Source organism: Syngnathus leptorhynchus, chromosome 2 (assembly GCF_054491065.1).
Source record: "Syngnathus leptorhynchus isolate UIUO chromosome 2, UIUO_Slep, whole genome shotgun sequence".
Classification (NCBI taxonomy): Eukaryota; Metazoa; Chordata; class Actinopteri; order Syngnathiformes; family Syngnathidae; genus Syngnathus; species Syngnathus leptorhynchus.
The window spans coordinates 13,671,067-13,693,063 of NC_141196.1; the positions used below are offsets into that span (position 1 = coordinate 13,671,067).

General features: G+C 42.5%; 4 protein-coding genes across 7 annotated transcripts; 1 reads left to right on the forward strand and 3 right to left on the reverse strand.

The window, feature by feature from the left end:
* Positions 1–48: 48 nt before the first annotated feature.
* grhpra (glyoxylate reductase/hydroxypyruvate reductase a) lies at positions 49–3,154 on the reverse strand. Its single transcript, XM_085936059.1, has 9 exons — positions 2,897–3,154; positions 2,553–2,683; positions 2,110–2,182; positions 1,912–2,028; positions 1,598–1,686; positions 1,395–1,496; positions 1,123–1,258; positions 650–780; positions 49–556 (listed from the first exon to the last, which is right to left on the reverse strand). Exons 1-9 carry the CDS (start codon positions 2,980–2,982, stop codon positions 435–437), a joined length of 987 nt encoding a protein of 328 aa, XP_085792185.1. The 5' UTR covers positions 2,983–3,154; the 3' UTR covers positions 49–434.
* On the forward strand, positions 3,093–10,796 carry LOC147060864 (protein phosphatase Slingshot homolog 3). Of its 4 annotated transcripts, none has more exons than XM_085936015.1 (17): positions 3,098–3,436; positions 4,048–4,206; positions 5,246–5,283; positions 5,374–5,545; positions 6,254–6,369; positions 6,463–6,531; positions 7,167–7,232; positions 7,320–7,502; positions 7,634–7,724; positions 7,823–7,951; positions 8,103–8,149; positions 8,228–8,374; positions 8,598–8,798; positions 8,987–9,248; positions 9,396–9,458; positions 9,548–9,640; positions 9,817–10,796. In XM_085936015.1, the coding sequence occupies exons 2-17, from the start codon at positions 4,159–4,161 to the stop codon at positions 9,952–9,954; spliced, it is 1,863 nt and encodes a 620-aa protein (XP_085792141.1). In that variant the 5' UTR covers positions 3,098–3,436; positions 4,048–4,158; the 3' UTR covers positions 9,955–10,796. The 4 variants fall into 4 exon arrangements, with proteins under 4 accessions (XP_085792123.1, XP_085792113.1, XP_085792141.1 ...); XM_085936007.1 differs by having other exon boundaries at positions 3,100–3,436; positions 7,631–7,724; XM_085935997.1 differs by having other exon boundaries at positions 3,093–3,436; positions 6,254–6,531.
* On the reverse strand, positions 10,792–12,348 carry mrpl18 (mitochondrial ribosomal protein L18). Its single transcript, XM_085936072.1, has 5 exons — positions 12,232–12,348; positions 12,041–12,135; positions 11,734–11,902; positions 11,356–11,590; positions 10,792–11,266 (listed from the first exon to the last, which is right to left on the reverse strand). Exons 2-5 carry the CDS (start codon positions 12,120–12,122, stop codon positions 11,189–11,191), a joined length of 564 nt encoding a protein of 187 aa, XP_085792198.1. The 5' UTR covers positions 12,123–12,135; positions 12,232–12,348; the 3' UTR covers positions 10,792–11,188.
* Positions 12,349–12,834: 486 nt separating this feature from the next.
* LOC147060866 (V-type proton ATPase 116 kDa subunit a 3-like) lies at positions 12,835–21,399 on the reverse strand. The gene is made up of 21 exons (XM_085905797.1): positions 21,230–21,399; positions 20,161–20,283; positions 19,749–19,827; positions 19,199–19,347; positions 19,008–19,103; positions 18,856–18,917; positions 18,110–18,236; positions 17,954–18,036; positions 17,780–17,873; positions 17,353–17,565; positions 17,126–17,276; positions 16,903–17,042; positions 16,638–16,795; positions 16,459–16,549; positions 16,256–16,374; positions 15,959–16,172; positions 15,601–15,711; positions 15,418–15,513; positions 14,685–14,805; positions 14,349–14,520; positions 12,835–13,525 (listed from the first exon to the last, which is right to left on the reverse strand). Exons 2-21 carry the CDS (start codon positions 20,275–20,277, stop codon positions 13,432–13,434), a joined length of 2,487 nt encoding a protein of 828 aa, XP_085761923.1. The 5' UTR covers positions 20,278–20,283; positions 21,230–21,399; the 3' UTR covers positions 12,835–13,431.
* Positions 21,400–21,997: the final 598 nt, after the last annotated feature.

Consider the following 21,997-nt stretch of genomic DNA (forward strand, 5'->3'; position numbering starts at 1 on the left):
CTGACACTAAGTGACTCGAAAGAAGAGTGCAAATTCTTGAATTATGTATGTGAATTCACTGACAATGAAGCATATCAAGACTGCAGTGGGCACAAACAGCTTTAAATTCAAACTAATCAAAACTATTTATTCTCAGAAAAATAAAGTCATGCACACTACCAACTGGAATTGGAAGTTCACATTCAACGTAAACAGCTCCGACATTTATTTATTTAGAATGCTAGTTTAGTAAAAAGGCAGATAGCGAATCAGTGATTCCTAGTTTTTTCAAAGTGCTCTTAACAGGTTTGTACAGATATCATGTGTAAAGATCATTTCAGAGCTTGTGTAATTCAATTTCAATTCAATCTGGTCTCCAATTGATATCACGAAATGTACTCACTGCAGCATCCAAGTAGCAGCTGAAAGGCATGACGGCCGGTCAGTTTGTGGTTCTAGAAGGTGAGTTCACTGGGCATTTGTGTGTCTTGTAAACCCCCCAGCAGGTTTTGGGCTGCCAAGGAAGCCATGACCCCTCTTGTGGAGTAGGTGGCGCTGCCGATGTGCGGCAAAACCACTATGCAAAAGCCAGGCATGGTGCGAAAGAAGAATTGACTAAAAGAGGAAGCAGACATAGACACATCTAAATTGTATAACACTCTTTGCTTACCACAGTTTTTGAGTGTAAGAAGCGGGTGGTTTGTAGGGATTGGCTCGGGGGTTGTTACATCCAAGCCGGCCGCAGCAATTTCTCCATGAGTCAGAGCCTCGTACAGATCCTCTTGGTTCACGATAGCACCCCTTGAGAGACAAAGGAGGTGGATTAAGTCCATTTTGTTATACTGAAGATACAAAAAGCAATGCACAAAGGCCGGTGTTTACTGTGCAGATCGTGTTTTAAGCGATATTGAAACATGTCCAAGTATCGGACAGGTTCTTTAAACAGTTCCTACAACAAAGGAATATTGGAAAATGGCTCAAAATCCGACATAAGACAAAGGCATTTTTTGGTCATTCATCATCATGGAAACAGATGAGAAAATATGAAGACGAGATCTTTTGTCTCATCAATTAGCTCCAAATATAACGGAAATATTTCACTGTCGACGCTCAAGAAGCGTCTATATTTTCTTTACAATCTACCTGCTTGCGTTGATGAAGACAGCAGTGTTTTTCATCTTGCTGAAGAAGGCCTTATCGCACAAGCCCTGAGTCTCTGGCGTCAGCGAGCACAAAACCACTATGAAGTCACTCTCAGTCAAAAGTGCGTCCAGAGGAACTGCGACAAACGGCCAGAGAGGGGATCAAAGTTTATTTGCCACACATTTTGTCGAGAAATATTTTTGTGTGTGGACAAACCAACAGTATTCTGCTCTAAATCATCTTTTGTGTTGATAGCTCATTTGTTCTCTCACCAAACTCGCCATTGAACTCAGCGGCATCAGCTTTGGCTGTCCTCCCGGTGTAGAGCAGGCGTTTCACTCCAAACGGCATGATGCGCCGGGCAAACGCCATCCCTGAACGCAATTATTACAAAACGTTCAGGCAGTCCGTCCAAACTGGCCATCATTCAGTCCTGCAATTTGGATGATAAGTCACGGAAGGAAGGGAGCCTCACCGATGCGTCCCAGTCCGATGATTCCCACCGTGCTGCCTGAGAGGCCATATCCACACATCCAGAGTGGCGTCCACGAACTCCAACCGCCACTGTTAAAGAAATTAATTTTGCTTGGATAATCACAAATTCTTGAGCAAACCAATCATTCTTTGGGATATGTAGTAAGAACCGGTTTCTGATTCCTCTCTCTATTTAAGGGAATTTCTTGCAGCACTTTGTGCCAGCGAAAATATTCTTCGCTTCTGCTGCTGAATAATAATTGTCAGTATAATTCTCAAAAATTCATGCAGGCAAACTCTTTCGAGTACACTTGCTTTTTCACTTCTTCCACTGCTTCAGGTAATCTGCGAGCTGTGGCCAAAAGAAGGGCAACAGTCAGTTCAGCTGTAGCGTCAGTCAGGACGTCGGGAGTGTAGCCGACACGTATGCCACTGTGAAAAAAACAACCGAAACTCAGGTCAGCAATCTCCTCTTATATGCAAATGGACTGTTTTATCGACAGAGTTTCTGACCGTTTCTTTATTTCATCAAGAGCCAAGTGGTCGAATCCCACGGAAAAAGTGCTGATTACTTTCAAGTTGGCTCCTGTGATTTAGAACATAGCAGTGGCTTGGTATTTGAAACATACAGGGTGTCTCAAAAGTCACTCTGACACTTCCTTTTTTCTATTTCCTTTCATATATTGTGCCGACAGACGGATGGCTTTGCTCTTTGTGTAAGCAGGTTAACTTGCTCAGCAATTGACACTGCAAAGCTTCACCTTTCTCTAAATCATATCAGACTTTTGGTACAGACTCCATCTTTTGAGACAGCAACATTATTTGCTCACATTCAAATGATTACAACGAGTATTACATTGGAAATAATGTTGCAGGGCTTAAAACTGAAAGCATTTAGCAGTGCAAAACCTTTGGTCGAATGAAGTCAGTTTGGTGACTTAAGTCAAAAGAAGTACCTGCAGCATCTAGAACCTCAGCATCAATTTTATCTGACAGCAGACACAGGACACCGTGGGCCCCTTTCACGCCTTTGAGAAGCTCTGCTCGTGGCACAGGACCTTCGGAGTCCCACAAACTAACTTCACACCTGTGTGCATGACAATATAAGATGATAGATCATTCCACTATGAACTGCAAGTCAAGTGCATTGTTTTGTGCATCGGAAGAAGGCTAGAACTGATTGCTAAACTACAGTAACCTATTTGAAAGCGAAAGGGTAGTTAGTGGGCATGCATTTACAGGTAATCCTGTCAAAAAATAATAATAATAATCAAACAAGGCATAATCCAAATATACATACACTCCAGACGTTGACAGAATCTTCATCCCATCTGGTGGGAGCTGCCGGGTTACGTAAACTTTCATAAGTTTCTTAACTGCTTTCATCCTACTCAACCAGAAATGTGAATCAAGACCTTTATAACAGCGCACGATTTATAAGTATCTCGTATTCGGTCCAATTTCGGCTAGTTAATGTATAACCTTTGACAACGGACTCTTCTGGACACGCTCGCCGGAAGTGGGCACCTCCTTACGTAAAATTCTAAAAGCGATTTGATTCGAGACGTTAATCTTGCCTCAAATATACAAACGGTTGGGTTCATATGTATTTTTGTGTGTATTTAGTGTATTATAAATTTGTTAGCTGGTGATACATAAAATACTGTAGGCTTTTTTTTTTACTCTTAAATTGGATTTTGCGTAGCCCGTGGTAGTTTACGTACGTAAAGTGCGTATGGTTACACCACTGGGGTCGGGAACACAGCCGCTGTCAGCGTCCTCCGCGTTTTCGGGTACAAGCAGCAGACGGAAACAGCTGCTGGGACTCCAGTTTGGAAACGTAAGAGATGAGCATTTTCTTCTCTGGGTTTTCTTCTTGTTTTTTATTTTTTATTGTTGACAGAGCTGTGCATTTGTAGCATGCGTTACCGCTAGCTGCAACAGGCTAACATAAACAAGATTTTCAGTGTTTGGAAATAGCTTTTTAATGGTAAACCAACAGATCTGATCGTGACTTTTCATTCTTATTTTGTGGTTTTTTTGGTTTTCTTTTTACTACTATGTAGTGGTACTAGTATTAAAATTCATATTATAAACCATATCTATACCTAACTTTGAAGTGCAAATTTGTGTTTAAATTGTTTTTTTCATGTTAATCTAATGACGGTAAGGTCTAAATTCTTAAATGGGGCATTTCTGAACCACTTGTCTTCAATATATGTTTACACCCAAACATATGTTTCCTCACAAACTGCAAAAAAAAAAACCAACATTGATTTCATCCTTCCCATCCTTTGGGAGAATAGGCTCCCAAACTGCAAAAATAACAAAACAAAACAAAAAACAACATTAACTTCTTATGCAAAAGAAAAATGAAACTGTCAATTGCACTTGACTTCTGCAATCTCCACAATTTCCCCTATGCTACAATATATACATTTATCTCTCCAGAGGAACGATTGTACAGCTGTCTGCGCCTCCACGCTTTTCGCCCGAGGAACCTGCAAAACTTGTCCTAGCTTGCCAGCAGTACCTTGAGCGGAGCGACACTTGCACTGTCCAATGGCTCGGTTGACTCTGCACAGGCTCCCCTCCATCAGCGCTGCCCCGGTGAGTCATCTTTACGCTTTGTAGTAGTCAAGCCAGTCATTTTTGCATTATACCTTTACTTCACTTTGTTTTACTAGTGTAGAAATATGTTTTCAGAACTCCAACGTCAGTCTGCTCTAGGACAAAAGACACCATATCAGTGCAATCACAATGTTTTGTATTCATTGGATGAAATAGGTTTAGGGAGCAAACATTCCACAGATATTTTGTGACTTCATCAAAGCTGACTCATTACAGCAGAGATGGTGCAATCGGTTCACTTCCCGTCCGTCCAATCGCTCGCTGTGTCATCAGCTTTTACTGTCTCATCTTTTTGCATTCATCCATCTTTAAACACATCTTCATCTAAATAGCAAGAGGTGTCAAATAAGCTTGAGTCCACGTTTCATTTCTGCATATTTTATCATAGATGCTAGTCATGTTGCTATCTTAACTTGTGTTCTATATCTTTTCCTTTTTCTCTTCCAAATACCCATTGTTCGCCTGCCCAGTCCTCCACTTAAATTTCTTCCCCCCCCCCCCTCTTCTTGACTCTGTCTGGACTTGTCAGTTACATAACAGGTAATGTTACTGTGTCACATTTCCTTTTTCCTGAAGCCCCTTTAATAGGTTTGGCTAAAAATGGCTCTCTTTTGTATTGTGTTTCTATTTTCTCTGCCATTCGACTCCACTTCCAGGCTTTTTATCCATTCCTAACACCCTGTATCCCTCGCCTTACTTATTTATCACCACGTCTGTCTCGTCACTCCAGACTTCCACTGTGTCTTATCAGCGTCGTACCACATATCACCCTCAAAATGACAGAACACTCCCCCCCCCCTCGCTCCAGCTATTTATATTCCAAATTTGGACACAGTCTTCAAGTCTGTTCAAATGCCATTTTAATAGCTTTGGCAAACATTACTTAGCAAGACACCCCCACCCCTTCAGTTTAGAGCAGACATTAAAATGTATTTAGCCTTGCGACACTGATTTCAAAATATCACACTGGCTTTAAATTTCTGAGCCTAACTTCTTGTGATTTACTTGATCTTCCAAGGATGAAACCACCCAGAGAAGAGGGCGATTTCAGAAAAGGTATGCTGACGCCACTACATTGTGACCATGACAGAAACCTCAGGCTTTGTGAGCCGTTGCAATATAATAATGTGTCGAATTGGTCACCAGGGAGAGTTTTGCCCTCGTAAAGGGAGCGGTGCTCCTGCTGGATGAGGCCCAGAGAGAGGAGCTTCAAGAGGAGACGCCACCTTCCCAGAAAGAAGACTGCCCCTCGGACAAGCGTCACAGACACATTCACGCCATGGTTGAGCTGCTTCGTCCTGAAGATAGTATCAAGCTGGTGAGGGCTCGTATTTATCGACTATCCTCCAGAATTGCTAAGTGACAAAAAAATGTGTCGAACAACGAATCCATTGTCAAGGGATAGCGTGAAATCGCTTCTGTACATGGTCAGTCACATGAGCTTTAAACATGTTATGGATGCTACATACATTTAGTTGCAAATTCCCCCTGAACAGTTTTTAATCAATTTGCTCATCTTACAGTTAATTTGCTTTAAAAACAAGTGGCCATCTTTCCGCATGCCAAAATACTGCTTGAAATAATTCGAGCTCGACAGAACTGTTGGTACATAGTAATCAGACAAACACAAGGCACCAATTTCACTTTGCAGGCCAGAACGTTATTCAACTGCTTAGTTACAATATATCAACATTTTAATTAACATACAGACAATTACAAGCAGATGTTCATTTCGAAATGCTACAAATATAATAGATTCCAATACAAGAGCCATGTTTAAAATCATGTCCTTTCAAATATAACAACAATCAGTTGTGTCTGTGTTGAATTATATAATGGTTATTGTGGTGTTAAATTGTGCTGCCTCTTTGTGAGAGTTGTCAATATTTTTTCTTCACGCAATTTGGCGTCAGACCGGTTATCTGGTCGTAAATTGCTTGGTTGTTCTTTACTGTGTTAGCCATAGAGTGCTACAAGAGTTGTTGTTCCTCACTTCCTGCCTTCGTCTAACTTCTGCTCGGCGCAGGCCGTGCAACTGGAGTCTGTCAGCACGGTCCGAGTCCGGTATCTTATCGTCGTCTCCACCCTCGCCAACAAAGATGAGGCTATCCTGCTCGGCATGGATTTCCCTAAACAGGACAGGTGTGTGTGTGTGTGTGTGTGTGTGTGTGTGCAACCAACAGAAAGACCAAATTGGGCGTCATCAGCAAATCATGTTTTTCTGCTTGTTTTCAGTGATGACTGCACTATTGGCTTGGTTATGCCCGTCTGGAGCGACACACAAGTGTATCTGGATGGAGACGGGTAAGGGCGAACGTCTTGCTATATTTTACCATTTGAGATGGGATGGGGATTTTGTAATTGGGATTATTTTTCTGATGGCGTGTCGCTTGTTCACATTCTTCAATAAATTGGCAACAAAAGATATCACACTGTCAACAAGAACTCGTACCAATAAAAATTCAACCCCGTGAGAGAAGTAACAACTGAACGAATCAGTGATTCGATACAAATGGCCGAAATATGCAACTGAGTTTCTGGCCAGGGAACATATGAGCAAGGAATGTTGCTATTTATGGAGCTGAATCATTCCCCATGAATTGTAACTGCTCCTATGGCTTACATAAGCCTGGTATCATGTGAAATCATTTGGCGCTAACTCAGATAATGAGGATGTGGTCCGAGTGCTTGAAAACATTTTGCGTGACACAACTTACGCCTCCAACTGTGTCAATCAGCTTTTTACACGTTTCTTTCTGGACACGCTGTTCACTCCTTTCATTTGACGACAGCCGCCGCTAATTGACGCTGAATAAATTCATTGTCCTCTTGGGCCAGCGTATTTATTGTCATTTGTCAGTACGTATTGCTTTCCTCGCTTCCCCCCCCGTTGTCGCTTTTGTATCTTTCTTGGACTTGATGCATCTCCTACTTCACAGTGGTTTCAGTGTCACATCAGCAGAAGAAACAAGAATTTTCAAGCCGGTTTCCATGCAAACCATGTGGTGAGTTTTAGTGTCAACACATAAAGTCATGTTTCTCATGAATCCACAGACTTCCATGCTTTTTTTTTTTTTTTCTTCTCTTTCAAGGTCAGTATTGCAGTCTTTACACGGCTGTTGCGAACGGGCCGTCAAAGGCGCCGTGATCCCGGGCTGCGGCCTGGAGTGGGCCCAGCATTACCGAGGTCACATGGAGTCGGACCGCCTCTGTCTCAACGAGTGGGAGGCCATGAATGACTTGGAGTCTGTCAGGAAGGACAGCGACAGTCAGAGGTAAAGATGGCCCAATTAGAAGAGAAAGAAATTCAGTCTTCCAATCTGTTTAGAATTGAGAAACAGCCCAGAATACACGTCTGGATTTTCTGGAATGTCTCAAGGGACTCTCTGTATTCCATGTGCAGCAGTGCAGACAGAACCTCGAAAGAGAGGTTGATCAAGGAGCACTTGAGGGACATCATGAGGACAGAAGACCTGGATAACCTCACGTCTAAAATGGTACTAGTTGATCGAGGGAGAAAAGCGAAAAATAATGACAGTGGTTTTTAAACCCATCCATCCTTCCCTCCCAAAACCAACCCTCATCTCCCATGTAGGTCCACACGGCTCTGAAGACTCGAATCGGCTTTGACATGAGGCCGTTCAAGGAGTACATTGACAATGAGATCCTGGTCACAATGGCTCAGATGGACAAACCATCCAAGATTTTTGACTACCTTTACCTGGTGAGTGATTTTATTCTTGGTTTTCTTTTACTGGGTCAAATTCATCGAGCTGGTCTTTCTTCCGCTTAAGTCGTCATTACAAATGAGAGACGTGATGTATGATCTGTGTTTTACATTCCGACTGTCATTTTTTTCCCCCTTTGCTTTGCAGGGCTCCGAGTGGAACGCGGCCAACTTTGAGGAGCTGCAGAAAAACAAGTGTGTTGTTTTTCTTTGAAACGCTGACGTCTCCTACATTTGCTTTTCTTCACCACCAAATTGGCATTGTTTCCAAAGCGTGGGCTACATTCTGAATGTGACGAGGGAGATTGACAACTTCTTCCCAGAATCCTTCACCTACATGAACATCAGAGTGTACGACGTGGAGGCCACTGACCTGCTCCCCCACTGGACCGACACGTACAGCTTCATCAACACTGCAAGGTTAATCCGCATCGCAGTCCTGGAAAACACCAAATCGGCTCTGTTAAACCACAAAGCAGGAAATGTGTGTGCTCCCGTAAATTCCTTTCGGACTACAAAACAAGAAAGCAGCAAACATTTCCTGGAGAAATTCACCTCCACAGGAGAAAGTCTACAAATCCCGTGTAGATGTTAGAAATATTTGGTGTTCTGGTCTTTGGAACTTTTTTGTTGACTTGTGCAGGAAAAGCGGGCAGGCGGTATTGGTGCACTGCAAAATGGGCGTGTCTCGTTCGTCATCCACCGTGATCGCCTACGCCATGAAGCAGCAGCGCTGGTCGCTGGATGTGGCGTTGGCCTATGTGAGGGATTGCCGCTCCATAATCAAACCCAACGACGGCTTCATGAAGCAGCTGCAGACCTACAATGGCATCCTCAACGCCAGGTCACAAACAAAGCTGCATTACAAAGTCTCTTTACAATTCAAAATTACAGCAAGGCATTTGCTTTCTCCTTTTTTCTTTCTCTTTTACAATAACTGATCAATTGGAAAGAGCCTCTGTGGACACCTTGCCCACCTTTGTGAAATAATGTCTTGAAAATGTTTTGAAATCATTTTGATCTTCATTCCAGCCAGCAGCGTCACAGTTTACTCTGGAGGCGAAAGTCCAAAGACCAAAGGCAGAAATCGGAGCGCAAAGACAACGTAGGAGAGAAGCCAGGCGATGAGGATGAGGAAGATGGGGATGAGGAAGATGATGAGGAGGAAGAGGAGGAGGATGAAGAGGAGGAGGATGAAGAGGAGGAAGAGGAGGAAGAGGAGGAGGATGAAGGACTTGACGAGGGTGACGACATCCCAGAGAGCAGTGATGAAAAAGAGGAGTCTGTGGAAGAGGTATGCCCGATTTGCATTTGACTTCCTTTCAATAGGGAAATTTCATTTGATATACGTTTCACGTATGAGAAACGTAGTCATCAGTCCATTTTCTATCGTGGAGTTACATTGCATATCGTACATGTCCCTTATCCGGAATCTTCGCAGGTCTTTGTGCAGCCTAATCCCAACCAGGAAGATGGGCAGATAGCGCCACCTGTCGTCATCACTGTAAACTAACACACACACGCTGAACACATAAGTGCAGCAGTTCCCGCCTCACATTCTTATTTCTTCGCTTTTTGTCGTCTCCTCCGAAGGCTCCGAGTTTGAGTCGCAGCGGCAGAATGAACCTCTTCTCCCTCATGCAGTCCATCAGTGAACTCGACGATGGAGACAAAGGATGCAATCAGGTGAGCGGCTTTATCGATCTGGTTTACCAAATGTTCAAGGAACCTCACCTTGCTGTGCAAAATGGGCCGCAGGACATTTAGTAGCATTTCCCAAAGCTCCTCCTTATCTGTCATAGAAAAATGCACATAAATGTCACTTGGCTCCCTCATCCAATCTCCGTCCTTTCTTATCAAAGCTCCCTGCCAGTCCACGCCGATCGCCTCGACAACGAAGGCGGAGCCATGGCCGAAAGGGTTTGATTCACCAGAGCGCCTGCGTGGATCTTTCGCCCGAACCACGCAGTCTCCCGGACGTGGGGAACGATAAACCTTGAAGCTGTAAGAGGAAAAAGAGCTTCTTTTTTTTTTAAAGAAGCCAAAGGAAGCACGGACTTATAACATGGCAAGGATGATTCTTTTAGTCTTGTTGGTTCACTGCTTGCTGTACTTGTGCAGTATTTAAACGACATCAACTGTTTAGTCCATCCAGTGTTTTGACGACATTTCAACACTCCAGAATATCAACTATGCAATTTTTCTTAATCTTCAGCCAATTGAAAGTTCTATCCACTCAAGGGTCACATGACTCACTGAAGTTTTTATGAGTTTATGAACTGTACGGATGGACCAAGTCAAAGCCACTTTTATGGTGCACATCACTTTTGTCATTAAGTCTGTATTCCAATGTGCCATTGAAGATGTCAAATTGAAAATCTTTATCACTGTCAAATTTATGTTTTGCATATTTTGTTATTCCAGCTGTACGAGTGCCTTCTAGCCGAGAATGACGATATTGTGTTTCTATGCCACCGTATGCATTTCGAATTGTCTTATGCTTGGATTGTAACATCATGGGTATTTTGCATGTTGCATGAATAAGTAACTGCTGTTTTGTACCAGCCTGTGATAAATGATCATTCAGGTATTCAGTCTTAAGTAGTTCTACTTTGCTTCATTACTTTTTATCCTGCTGATCTGATTGTTTTCCCGCTCTAATAGCTCATTGATCTAACATGCTTGCACCTTATATTCCAACACATCCAAAATCCTGAGCCAACTTCAAGTTGTATTATAATAAATACTGTTTTATAAACAGTGTACACTTTTGATGATGTGTTAAACACCAGTGTGCAACTCATGTTTTCAAGCACATGAAAATAAAAAAACCTGCATTTTGTTTCTATTTATTGATTGATCACAAGTGGCAAACTCAAGAAACATAGGCCAACGTGATATCCCTGACGTCTGTTCAAAATCTGTAATACATTGTAACAATCTCATTTCCAATGAAGTTGCACAGGTGGTAAAACTTTTCAAATATTTTTCTTGGTCTAATGTTTTATATCAAACCTCGACCATTTGAACAGGGGTGTTATATCCATCGCATGTGGTTTCTGTCATCTGTGCTGGCTGTTTCTCTATTTGGGCCCTGTAGTTCACTGAATCAGGAGAAAAAGGTTGGGGGAAATTCAACTTGGTGACACAGTAAAGCAGCCCAATTGTGTCATTGTATTGGCATGATGGCTATTTTAACATGAAAATGAATTTGACAAAACATGAGCCCCAAATTTAGGCTCCAATGTATTTCCTTCTGGGTTCACTGAGAATGATTCCTTCAGCTTTCATTGCTGCTCGGAATGACTGAACCTGTCCAAGACAACAACCAAAAAAAATCAGGACACGTCAACAGTGATGATGACAAACGTCAATAGCCAGAGTATTATTGCCGCACTTACGGCATCTGAGCGATATGTCCAGGGAATGGCCCTATACACCATCCTGGTGATGCCAGCTTGCTTGCATCGATGCGCCAGCACCTCACCCACGGCCTGACAGGCCGCCACGCAGTTTGTGGAGGGCAGCTCCTTCTTCAGTGCCCACTCTTTGGTCGAACATGAGAGCACCGGGTCGGCTGAGGAGCATGAGAAGACTTGTGCCGTCACAAATGTCTGACTGCGGGAAAACACCAACCTAGAGGAGGAAGAAAAAATACCCAATTCCGTGACAATAACTACTACTTTCCTGATAACATGAACTTGTGGCAATTTAGAGTAACAGAGAACAAAAAGCCACAAGCCAATAATGAATCGACGACTATGCAGGGGGACACTGACCTGTGGTAGAACTCGCGGTGAGGCCATGTTGTCTTCCAGCCGCGGTCCTTCACTGCCAGGGCCATCAACTCCAGGGTCCTCGGGTTTCGGTTCATAAAAGTCGGATTGACTGACTCGTTTTCTGCCGTGCAGGGCTCCGGCTGAGTCACCGACTGGGTCACACACCGAGCTGCATCCATTACAAACATTGGATCATGCTCACATGCTAAATAAGTCGCATCGGGTCTGTATTTGAAGCATTGTGTTTGAAAAGTCACTTAAGTCGTGACAAATTTATTATGAAGAAAATATAATCATATTACTTTACCTGGTTGGTTTGTTGCCACAGCATATCGCTCCATTTGACCCAACAGCAGACGAACCCCTCGACTCATGTGGCTCAAAACCATTTTCGCTATAAACCTATTACAATCACATATGGAAATGTGTTACAATTTAAGTAGTTAAAGCGTAGTCACTAAAGAATAAAAAAACTAAACCAAATCGTGACGTTCATACTTTAAACTCCGTTAAGTCTGTAAGGTATCAACAAGGGCCATGTTTGACATTCACGTTAGATCCGGGTACGTGATTTAAAATAGGAACTGACGGAAACAAAAGGAGATTCGAATGTTCCGTTGTAAATGCATGACGTCATGCGACGTTATGGGGTTTGATACTTGTGTTATATTCATTTTTATTTGGGCCTCAGAGATTTTCATATTTATTTAAATTGGTCATTAGTGGTAGACGAGTAATTAGCGAGACTTATTTGTAGAATGGAAGAATGGAACTCCATGCAAACGAGGAGGCCCTGTTCTTTATTATAAAATCATGAATCTTGATTGTTTCGGTCCTATTCAGTCATTTATGATAGGAAAATTAAAAAACTAAAATTTTTAAAGCGGGTGCAGAGTGTCAGATACGATGTACTGCACTATGATGCATTTAAAAAAAATCCGATTCCGAACTTGTGTCATTTAGAAAATACCTGATTAAGATGTTCATTCATTGGTCGACTGATCTGACTAGGCTGTAACACTGCCATATGTTCATTTTTGCATGAATCCTGTTCAAAGTAATGGTGAAATATTATTTGTAGTAAGTGACTGCTCACATGAATACAGGAACACAAGAAAATGACTTTTAATTTCAGTCAAAATATGATCACTTTGACAGTGCATAACAAAGGGAAAAATATAACGTCCTGATGTGGTTCAAAATATCACATGGTAATGTGGTCCCGACAACTGACTAGCTTGCTCAGTAAGGCACACGAGAGATCTCGTACGAATGTTTTACGATTAAATTGTTTAATCGCGGCGTTGGGGTGTGTTTAGCAGATGGGCGAGTCTTATCATTTCCTGCTAACATTTGATAAATTCATTAAAGTTCAACACACCAATTCAACATGGATTCCCACAAATCTCCCTTTTAAACGTAAGATCATTGTAAATGTCACAGTGAAAGTTTCAATGACTAATAACATCTTTAGGAATGAAAAATTAGAATGTATTTATATAACACATGGAATAAAATTTGAAAAGGGTCTAAGTAACGTATTTTTTTTACATAATGCAACTGATTCTTAGATTTCATTTTCATGATGCCCTAACAGTCCATACCATCATGTTCATTGTGCAATTAAACTGCCTCAGTCCACAGATCACTGCAGTCCAAAATCTCCACGAGGTAAATATTCTTTGGCCAGAATGATGTTCATATGGCAGCTGATGCATTGATCAAAGATGAGAAAGAGAATGGGTGTAGCTTGTAGCCTGTGCCACTGTAGAACTTGTTCTGGAACTCCACCCTGGAAGAAAAACATTCAATGGCCACACCATTTTAAAGACGATGACATCCAGCTCTGCTTTAGACACATAGGAACATAAAGCATGTCTATTCGATTGTCTAACTTGAAGCAGGGTTACTCAAACATTCTGGGTCTTTTGACCCCTTTATATTATTTAAAATAGAAATGCCATGTGCACCTCTAATTGCCACAGGATTATCATTTGACTTATGAATATTATTTTAACATTCCAAAACCAAGTATTCACAACAGGTTCAATCGAAACGAACACTGATGCGCAGTGCTTCCGTAAACAATATGGCCGCAAAAATAGAGAAGCTCATTTGGGGCTCATTTCAAAAACAGACATGACCGGAATCATTTGATTTGTTTTCTGTTTCTCTGAAACTAAAGTTGGAACGGACAATAGCAATTCATTTATATATATATAAATATATATCTTTTTTAAAAAGCCGTTATTTAACCACAAGTTGCACACCTTATGTTTTGCCGAGGTCATCGAGAGGGAGAGAGCTACAAATGCTGCACTCATGCAGGGATGTCAGATTTATGTGATACAGCAAATCAAATCAGACCTTTCAAATTTGCCCAAAGCTATGCCAGGGAGGAGTAATTTAGTATCCTGGTCACCATATGTGGGCATACACTTTAAAAAAAAAAAAAAAAAAGAAAACTGATGTGACAATTTGTTGCAAATTATTTTTCTGACACCAAAGTGACATCTTATAGCCTCTAATCCGAGTTAAAGCATGACAAATATGGATTAAATGAGTCAGACAGACAACAAAATAAGAGTGTGTGTGTGGGGGAACCAGTGATTTACCAGTGCAGACGGAGTGCGTGCAGGAAAGCCGAGAGGCCCTCCATAATCAGCAGGATGGAGATGGTCAACACAGCAAAGAAAGCGAAGACTACAAAGAGAACTGCAGAGCCCACGTAGCCCTGCCATCTCAGGGCAATACGCATCACCATGACCCACAACACCTCTGACAGCTCTGTGGGGACAAACAACCTCAGTCAGCTGATCTTCACTGCATGGAAATTCCAACTCATATGTGGTTGAATAATTCACAGACAACAGAGAAGTGTCTTTTTTAAGAGGAAGTCTGAGTGCGAGTGTGGTTTGTGTACGCGCCAACTTGGTGCGGGTGTGACTAACGTGCGTGTGCCAGACTGAGAGCCCAGAGTCGCAGATAGGAGGCAGTGTTGGAGATGCAGCCCAGGCAGTATTCGATGGTGTGGATGGCCTGATGCATGAACGCGTCTGCAGCATCAAACTCCTGCAGATCAAAAAACAACATTTGTGCAACGGCTTCATTCTGTTATCAAGACCAACATATAAAACAAACAGCAATAGTACAACTATCCCAATGAAGTTAAAACAGTCCCTAAAACTCAAATTACTATTGTAATATTATGCACAACTTGAACATCAACACTGAAGCTAAAAATTTAAGTTAATAGTGTTAATAGATTGCTAAAAAAACAAACAGTTCCACAACTAATCCAAATGCAAATGTATCATAGTTATGAGTTCAATGCAATTGGCCTGTAATTAACAAATGTACTGTAATGGGGCAAGTACAAAAGTTAACTTAATTATTTCATAGAATTCCTAAAGCTTGAGCTAAGTTAAATATAAGGTATTTTAATTTGATACTAAATGAAACTTGAGACCATCTTCCCTATGTCCCATGTCCAAAGCTGCTCAAATACATAACTGACACGAATCAGCTGTTAAGACCCCTGACTAAAACCACATCATTGTTTTGTTTGCTCATGATTACATGATGTTACCATCAATGCAACGGTATCTAAATGAATGCTTGAAAACAAACAGTTCTAAAAGATGAAATATACCTGTCGTGCAAAAAAAAGACTTCTGCCCTCACCTCCTCCCCAACAGAACCTCTTTGGTCCGCGTCCCCATCCCGGGCGTTGGCGCCGCCGTCGTCCACCATCAGCGGGTGTCTGTCTTCTTGCAAATGCTGCAGGGGGGGGGGGGACAGAAATTCTTCACACAAAATGGACCCGCCTGAGGTCAAAGGGTTCAAGCCACAGGTAGACATACTCACCAGCTGACGCCTTCTCCCCTTGTGTGTGCTGTATTCCAGTAGTGGTTTCCCGAGCAGAAGGACGGGAACAGAGCAGAGCGCCAGCACCACCAGCACTTTCTGAACGATAGCCTGCATCAATCAAAACAACATTGTCCTAAGTGCTTGCCTTACAGCGACTTGGTCGTGGGTGAATTTTCTAGGTCCCCCAAATGTACTGAATGCGGTTTTGTTGCTCATGCAAAGGGCTTTTAGGAAACTACCAGCACTAAAAAGTCCGTTTTTAGGATACTCAAGTCAAGTGATACCTAAGCTGTGCGACTCAAAAATGTGCTGTAAAACAAAAAGAAAAGGTTGACATACTTTAAGACACACATACCTGTCCCGTATAAAGTGGTGGGTTGTCTCCATTTTCTGCGAAGAGGAACATGTCTATAAAATGGATGAGGATACTGGGGGCCACTTTGGACTGGGCGGGAGTGTAAGCAATCCACTTGAAGACCACCATAAACACCAAGTATCCAAACAGACACAGCATGAAGAACAGCTCTGGGATCAGCACAAGGAACACGCTGCTACACTTGCCAAAGTGCCTGGACGTCATTTAGAACACGTCGGGGTCAGTACAACGGAGGTAGGAGAGAGTGGTCGCTGGGGTGTTTGGATGGTGACTTACACGTAGTTGAAGAATGACAAAGAGACTCCAAAGGTCATGTGGATGATGCCAATGATAACAGACATCTTCATCTTGTACGAATTGAGGAAGGTTAGCTTGTTGTTGGCCAACCCCCAAATCTAACCATGACACAATAGAAAAGAAAATCAATTGAGGCAAAGCCTGCGGGAACGAAACCCGATCTACACATTTGACAGTCGTACCGGGTCAATGCCGAATGGATAAGGACTGGTAAAGACACCGGGCACAACGGGATCCATAGACAAAAAGTTGTTCCCTGCCAGAACGGACGAACTATAGAAAAGGCAGCAAATATAAACAACATAGAAAGACATAGGTTGTAAGATCGTATATACATGTAAAAATAAAAAAAACACCTTACTTCCAAATGTTTTTCTCAAACATTGGACCCACGTGCCACCCTGAACTGAAGATGCTGAGCCCCCGACTGAAGCACTCGTTGTAAATGGCTCCCGTGTAGATGGAGAAGAGTCCCATCAGCAGAATCAGATACCGACCTCCAAACATCATCTTCCAGATCTGAAAACCCAAAAAGGGATGTGTTTTGGGATATGTACTCAAATTTTAGCCTTCGGCAAAAAGAATTACCCACGCAAAGGATCATAACTCCCCAAACTTTAGTGTACCTCATTATTGCTACTTCTCATCTTAGGGTCGTTCTCCTCGAGAACCATCCAAAGGCCGGCCAGGGTCATTAGCAGACCATGACCCACATCCCCAAACATCACAGCAAACAGGAAGGGGAATGTAATTATGGTGTACATTGCTATGGAGACATAAGGGAGACGAAACATGAGAACAGACTTAGAAATGACGGCTCAGTGATAGCGATGCTTTATGGCGATGTACCTGGATTGACCTCCCGGTAGCTCGCCACGCCGTAAGCATCCACAATGTTCTGGAAACCAGCGGTGAAAGAGTTGAGCGGAAACAGGGTAGGCGGAGCGGTGGATGAAGCCAAGCGGTTGTAGAAGGAGTCAACGCCACTGCCGCTTTTCCTCTGAGGAGAATGCAGGCGTTTGATTCAGTTTGGTGTTTATCCGTGGAGGGGCCGCGAGTTTCAACTGATGTCTCACCCCTCCCTCTCTCAGGGCGCTCTGCAGCTCAGGCAGCTTGGCCACGGGACACCACGCCTCAGCGATCAGGCACTTGTCAGTGACGGAGGGACTGCAGAGGTTCAGGACCATTTGGACCGCCTTGCACTTCTGGACGCGTACCTTCCACTGGGGCAGCACAGCCACCGCCCGCACGAGGAGCTGCTGCAGGAAGGCCTCGGTCTGAGACAACACCTTCGGGGAGAAAACAACAAAAGTCAATCTGCTCAAACAGTTGCTTGCTACTCATATTCTTTTATGAGCTAAAATCAGTCCTTTCTGAAATCAATCATAAAAACCTGCATCAATTTGAATATGGTGTTAGAATATGTACCAGCCTTTTTAATTTCAGAACATGACAGGTACTCAGAAATACATTTGAAACGACAACCATTTTCTTGACACGTACAGATTGGATATCTTCGATTCTGCCTTGAAGTCCTTGGAGAATCTCCTCTCTTTCAGCTGTGTTCTCAGGATACGTAAACGTCTGCGTGCGGAAGCTTGCCGCAAAGTAAACACAGAGGATTAATAAGCTCTGTGCCGTAGATGCCGAAAGGAAAAGAGGGGCAGATGTACCCACCAGTCGCAAATCTTCTTCACTTTCTGTCCTATCTGGTCCCCCCAGTACGAAATGAGGAAGACCGTCCACTGCACCATCTCACCCTGCAGATGAAATCAATTCCCGTTAGAACACAAAGTCAGAGATAACTACAGTTTCCCGTATCCCTGTTCCTACTGTGTCTGGGTGCTCGAGACGATCCTCCATTTCTCTGAAATCCACAATGATGTAACCACGGCACGCTCGCCACAGCAGGCGCTCAAATGAGGGTACCCTCCAGGGGTGGACCACTCCCGCGACAAAACTGAAAGAGTTCAATAATACAATCAATGACATCAGCCTTTTGTTTCTCAATCATAAATCAGGAAAACAATGTCACATCTGTTTAGGTGTTTATCATTAGTTTATGTGGTTCTCTCTGAAAGGGTGGTGTGCACCTGCTTGATGCCGAGGCGCATGACGCGAGGAAACATGTTAACTGGTCAAATAAAGTGTAATTGCACATCCACTACAGTAGTAGGCGGTGGCATTTTCATCGCCAGAGGCAGTATTAGGTCTAAGATGGAAAAGGGTTGGCTCATTCTCAGCCTTAGCATTCTCCCCAAATGTCCAGCACTGCTTTAATGTTTTGTGCATTTGTTCAAGAGCACACATTCATTGGCCATGAACGATAACTTGAGCATCGAAAGCAAACGCTGCTGAAGCAATTGCTTGCAGCAACAGTATTATTTGTTATGTATTGACTATAAAAAAAAAAAAATCAACAAAACATAACCGTTTGTCCGAGGACGGGGCAGGAGATACAAAGTGCACGGTGGAGAAATGCTTAACGGGTATTAAAAGAACGGTGGAGAGAGACAAAAAAAAATGTTGAGGAAAGGGTGCTTTACTTTACTTTATGCTATTTAGATGACAACATGTACCTCAGGTGGACATCGCGGTGGTTGTCAAACAGACTTTGGTTTTCCAGGATAGACAGGGGCGCCTGGGAGAGATCCAAAAAGAAACAACCATTCGTTAGTGTCGCATGTGATTTGATAACGATGACAGAAGGCGTGGATCATGCAGTCATCACCTGCGAGGTTGTAAGAGAGTGTGCTCTGGTCAGCACTCCTCTGTACTGGCACAGCTGGGTCAGCTGCGCTCGAAGACTGTCTCTGTTTCTGGATACCTTAGGTTAGAATAGAAACATACAAGAATAAGAGTACAATTCAAGATTTTCTTTCTTCTTGATATCAAAACATATGGCGAGGTGTTTCAGCTCACCTCTCGTAGCTCTCTGGCCAGCCTCTCGCTTTCCTCCTCTATGGTGATGAGCTCGCGGGGCTGGGGGGCTGAAGGCGTCGGACAAGGAGGGGGAAGGGGCCCCTTCAATGGAGGGGACAGGGATCGATTGATCTCCTGCTCTAGGAAGGCTGAAGCGCAAACAAAACGGATCACGTTACTTAGGAGAGTGAAGTAGATTTCAAACAGACAGAACACATCTGTAGCGATGTGAAGGCATCAAAATATTTTTATAATAAGCATATAATCATGATGATGTAGTTTATTTAAATGTTGCACGATTTTGTCATCTTATTAGATAAATAGTGAATTGGAACTGCTCCATTCGATGCATGTGGCACAGTTGTGTGATGTTATATTGCGTCTCGGCTCATATTAATGGCTTCGTAATCGTGGTATTAAGAGGAAGATTGGGTCAGGGGTGAAAAACATGACCTGCCACTGCAATCTAGTAAGACCCAATAAAAGAATGGTGGTAATATCAGCACTATTATTAGTGTGTAAGTTGAAAAGAGAACAGACAAATACTCACAAAATGTTTTCTCAAGCTCTTCACATCGTCTCACCTCACCAACAAATTTCCTTTGAAAGGCATTCACGTTAGGATTTAACTAAAAAAAAGCAGCGGAAAGAGGAAGAATGGGTTAAGTCACAAGGGAAGAGGAAAATATTACTGATGGGTGAATCAAATCCAGCATCTTGGGATCTACACATGATGCGTCATAGCAAATAGATTAGCACTACATAATAATAACTAGTGAGGGTCCAATTTGAACACTTGAAAGAGGAAATAAAATGAAGCGGACTGTGTGTGTAGCAGGCCGAGAACAGGATAGGACTAAGACACATAGAGAGAAAATTTAATTAATCTGTACAGTGCATGACAGTTCACGAGGCTAGCTGTATGACTCTCGTCTCCCTCCCATGTGGCGAGTGTGGCTCACATCTCTGAACTCCACCAAGCCCAGCTCCCCCAATTCGCTGACACAGTTGTAGGCCGACCCAGACTGGAGGAAGAGCTGCACCAGGCACACCTCCTGGCTGCGGAACATGGCGCCCATGGCTGCCTGCACAACAACAAAACCAAACAATCTCATTCAATGTCACATCCAACAAGTTTGGCAAACTTGGCCCTTTACGCGAGGTTTTAGGGACAGCTGAGTTAGTCACGGACAGGAGGGGGACAAAAAAATTGCTTTTTCAAAAGTACTTTTAGCAGTGGTGGGAAGTCATGAAATCCAAATACTGTTACTGTATTATTCTCCCTCTTCCTCTTACATTTCAGCATCTGTACTCCCTTAAATTTACCAAAATACAGGATCAACACATCTGTTGTTCATCAAAAATGAGAAATTCCATTTAAGAACAGAGTGGAGTAGACATAACTTAATTAAGTGTCAAAGGGGAAGCACAAAGTTCCCCTTAGTGTAATCAAAATATTCCACTCTTGCATAAAGAGCTGTCTGAAATCTTAAGGATTTTCACTTCATGCCTATAAACGCTCTTCTGAGATTCGTCAAACTAAACCAACTTTCAAATTTTGTTACACTTAAAATATTTGAGACTGCTGTTTAACATAGGGATGGACAAGTTAGCAAATCTTTGATGAGTGCAGTGATTTTCGAATATTTGACTTTTAACTCGATTTTGTCCTTTCGTATAACAAAATGCTAACAGTGAGTGCAACCAATATCATGCCATGCAGAGTTTTATTATATTTATAGAAAAAAAGAAAAAGAAAGAAACTCAAGGCTTCTTTAGTCCTCTGTCATGACTCATACGTCAACTGGGTCAGTTGTTTTCTGTCACGCCGAACCAATTGAAACTGAGACGGAACCTTATAAAGTAATCAACAAAAAAATTCTCGTCGGTGCATCATTTGTAGGAAATAGATTTCGTTACAATGGCTTGTAATTTACGTTTGTTAACGTTTCAAGCCACAACTACTCATAGACAAACCTCTGCACTTTATATTATCTCACAGACAAAGAAAGTTTAGAATGTCTCGCTCACCCGTTTCTTGTCGTTCAACACTGCCGGTCTCGAAGCACTTTTGTCATAAATGTCGCCGTCCCCACCGCGTCGAGGCTGCTGGCGTCTCGTTGATAGCAACTTGAGTGATTTGACTCACACTTCCCGTTTGGGAAAGTCACGTTACTCCAATCTCACGTGACTCCAAGAGGCGCCCGCCACGACATGCGACCGCCATTTTTTTACCGTAATGTTCAAAACCTGCGAAATAAAATATTCATCACGTGGTTGAATCAAATGCGCACGAAAATCTTTGTATGCAAAACTGCCTGCCTGAGATTAGATTTCTCCATTCATCTACCCACACATTGTCTTAAAAGAAATAAGAAATAAATGAACAGTAACAATAAATAATAAACTTCATAAAATTGTCAACAATGTTGCGTCTAGTCAAATAGTTTGGACAAATAGGATCTTATATGAATATATACAGTATAAATACAAATATGAACACATGTACAGATACTTTAATTATACATGGATTGACAGGACGATCATTGATTGAAAACCGAATGAGACATTCTAGCGATGTGTAATGCCAGCACTCGGGATGCTGAAGGCAGATTACGTTTGCAGGAGAATAGGGACTGAAATTTGATTGCACCCCCCAAAAACTTTAACGCAAAACTGCAAATTGCACAGCAAGACATGCAATGCAATTAAGATTAAAGACGATTGCAAATATACATATGATTTTACATATATTGTAGATCTATGAAATAGTGTTGGATTTGCAGAGAAAGGCTTGAC

Bases quoted from the DNA above. Each gene is read 5' to 3' on its own strand.
- grhpra (XM_085936059.1), bottom strand. From the start codon at position 2,982: ATGAAAGCAGTTAAGAAACTTATGAAAGTTTACGTAACCCGGCAGCTC. The intron at 1,687-1,911 runs GCAAGTGTACTC...TTTCTTTAACAG, and splicing joins GCAGTGGAAGAAGTGAAAAA to TGGCGGTTGGAGTTCGTGGA. The intron at 781-1,122 runs GTAGATTGTAAA...TTGTCTCTCAAG, and splicing joins GTCTTCATCAACGCAAGCAG to GGGTGCTATCGTGAACCAAG.
- LOC147060864 (XM_085935987.1), top strand. From the start codon at position 4,159: ATGGCTCGGTTGACTCTGCACAGGCTCCCCTCCATCAGCGCTGCCCCG. The intron at 8,375-8,597 runs GTTAATCCGCAT...TGACTTGTGCAG, and splicing joins AGCTTCATCAACACTGCAAG to GAAAAGCGGGCAGGCGGTAT. The intron at 9,459-9,547 runs GTAAACTAACAC...TCTCCTCCGAAG, and splicing joins CGCCACCTGTCGTCATCACT to GCTCCGAGTTTGAGTCGCAG.
- mrpl18 (XM_085936072.1), bottom strand. From the start codon at position 12,122: ATGGTTTTGAGCCACATGAGTCGAGGGGTTCGTCTGCTGTTGGGTCAA. The intron at 11,903-12,040 runs GTAAAGTAATAT...TAATGGATGCAG, and splicing joins TGTGGCAACAAACCAACCAG to CTCGGTGTGTGACCCAGTCG. The intron at 11,267-11,355 runs GTAAGTGCGGCA...TGTCTTGGACAG, and splicing joins GGACATATCGCTCAGATGCC to GTTCAGTCATTCCGAGCAGC.
- LOC147060866 (XM_085905797.1), bottom strand. From the start codon at position 20,277: ATGGGCGCCATGTTCCGCAGCCAGGAGGTGTGCCTGGTGCAGCTCTTC. The intron at 15,514-15,600 runs GTGAGTATGTCT...CCCCCCCTGCAG, and splicing joins AGGGGAGAAGGCGTCAGCTG to CATTTGCAAGAAGACAGACA. The intron at 13,526-14,348 runs GTAAATCACTGG...TTTTTCTTCCAG, and splicing joins CACGCACTCCGTCTGCACTG to GGTGGAGTTCCAGAACAAGT.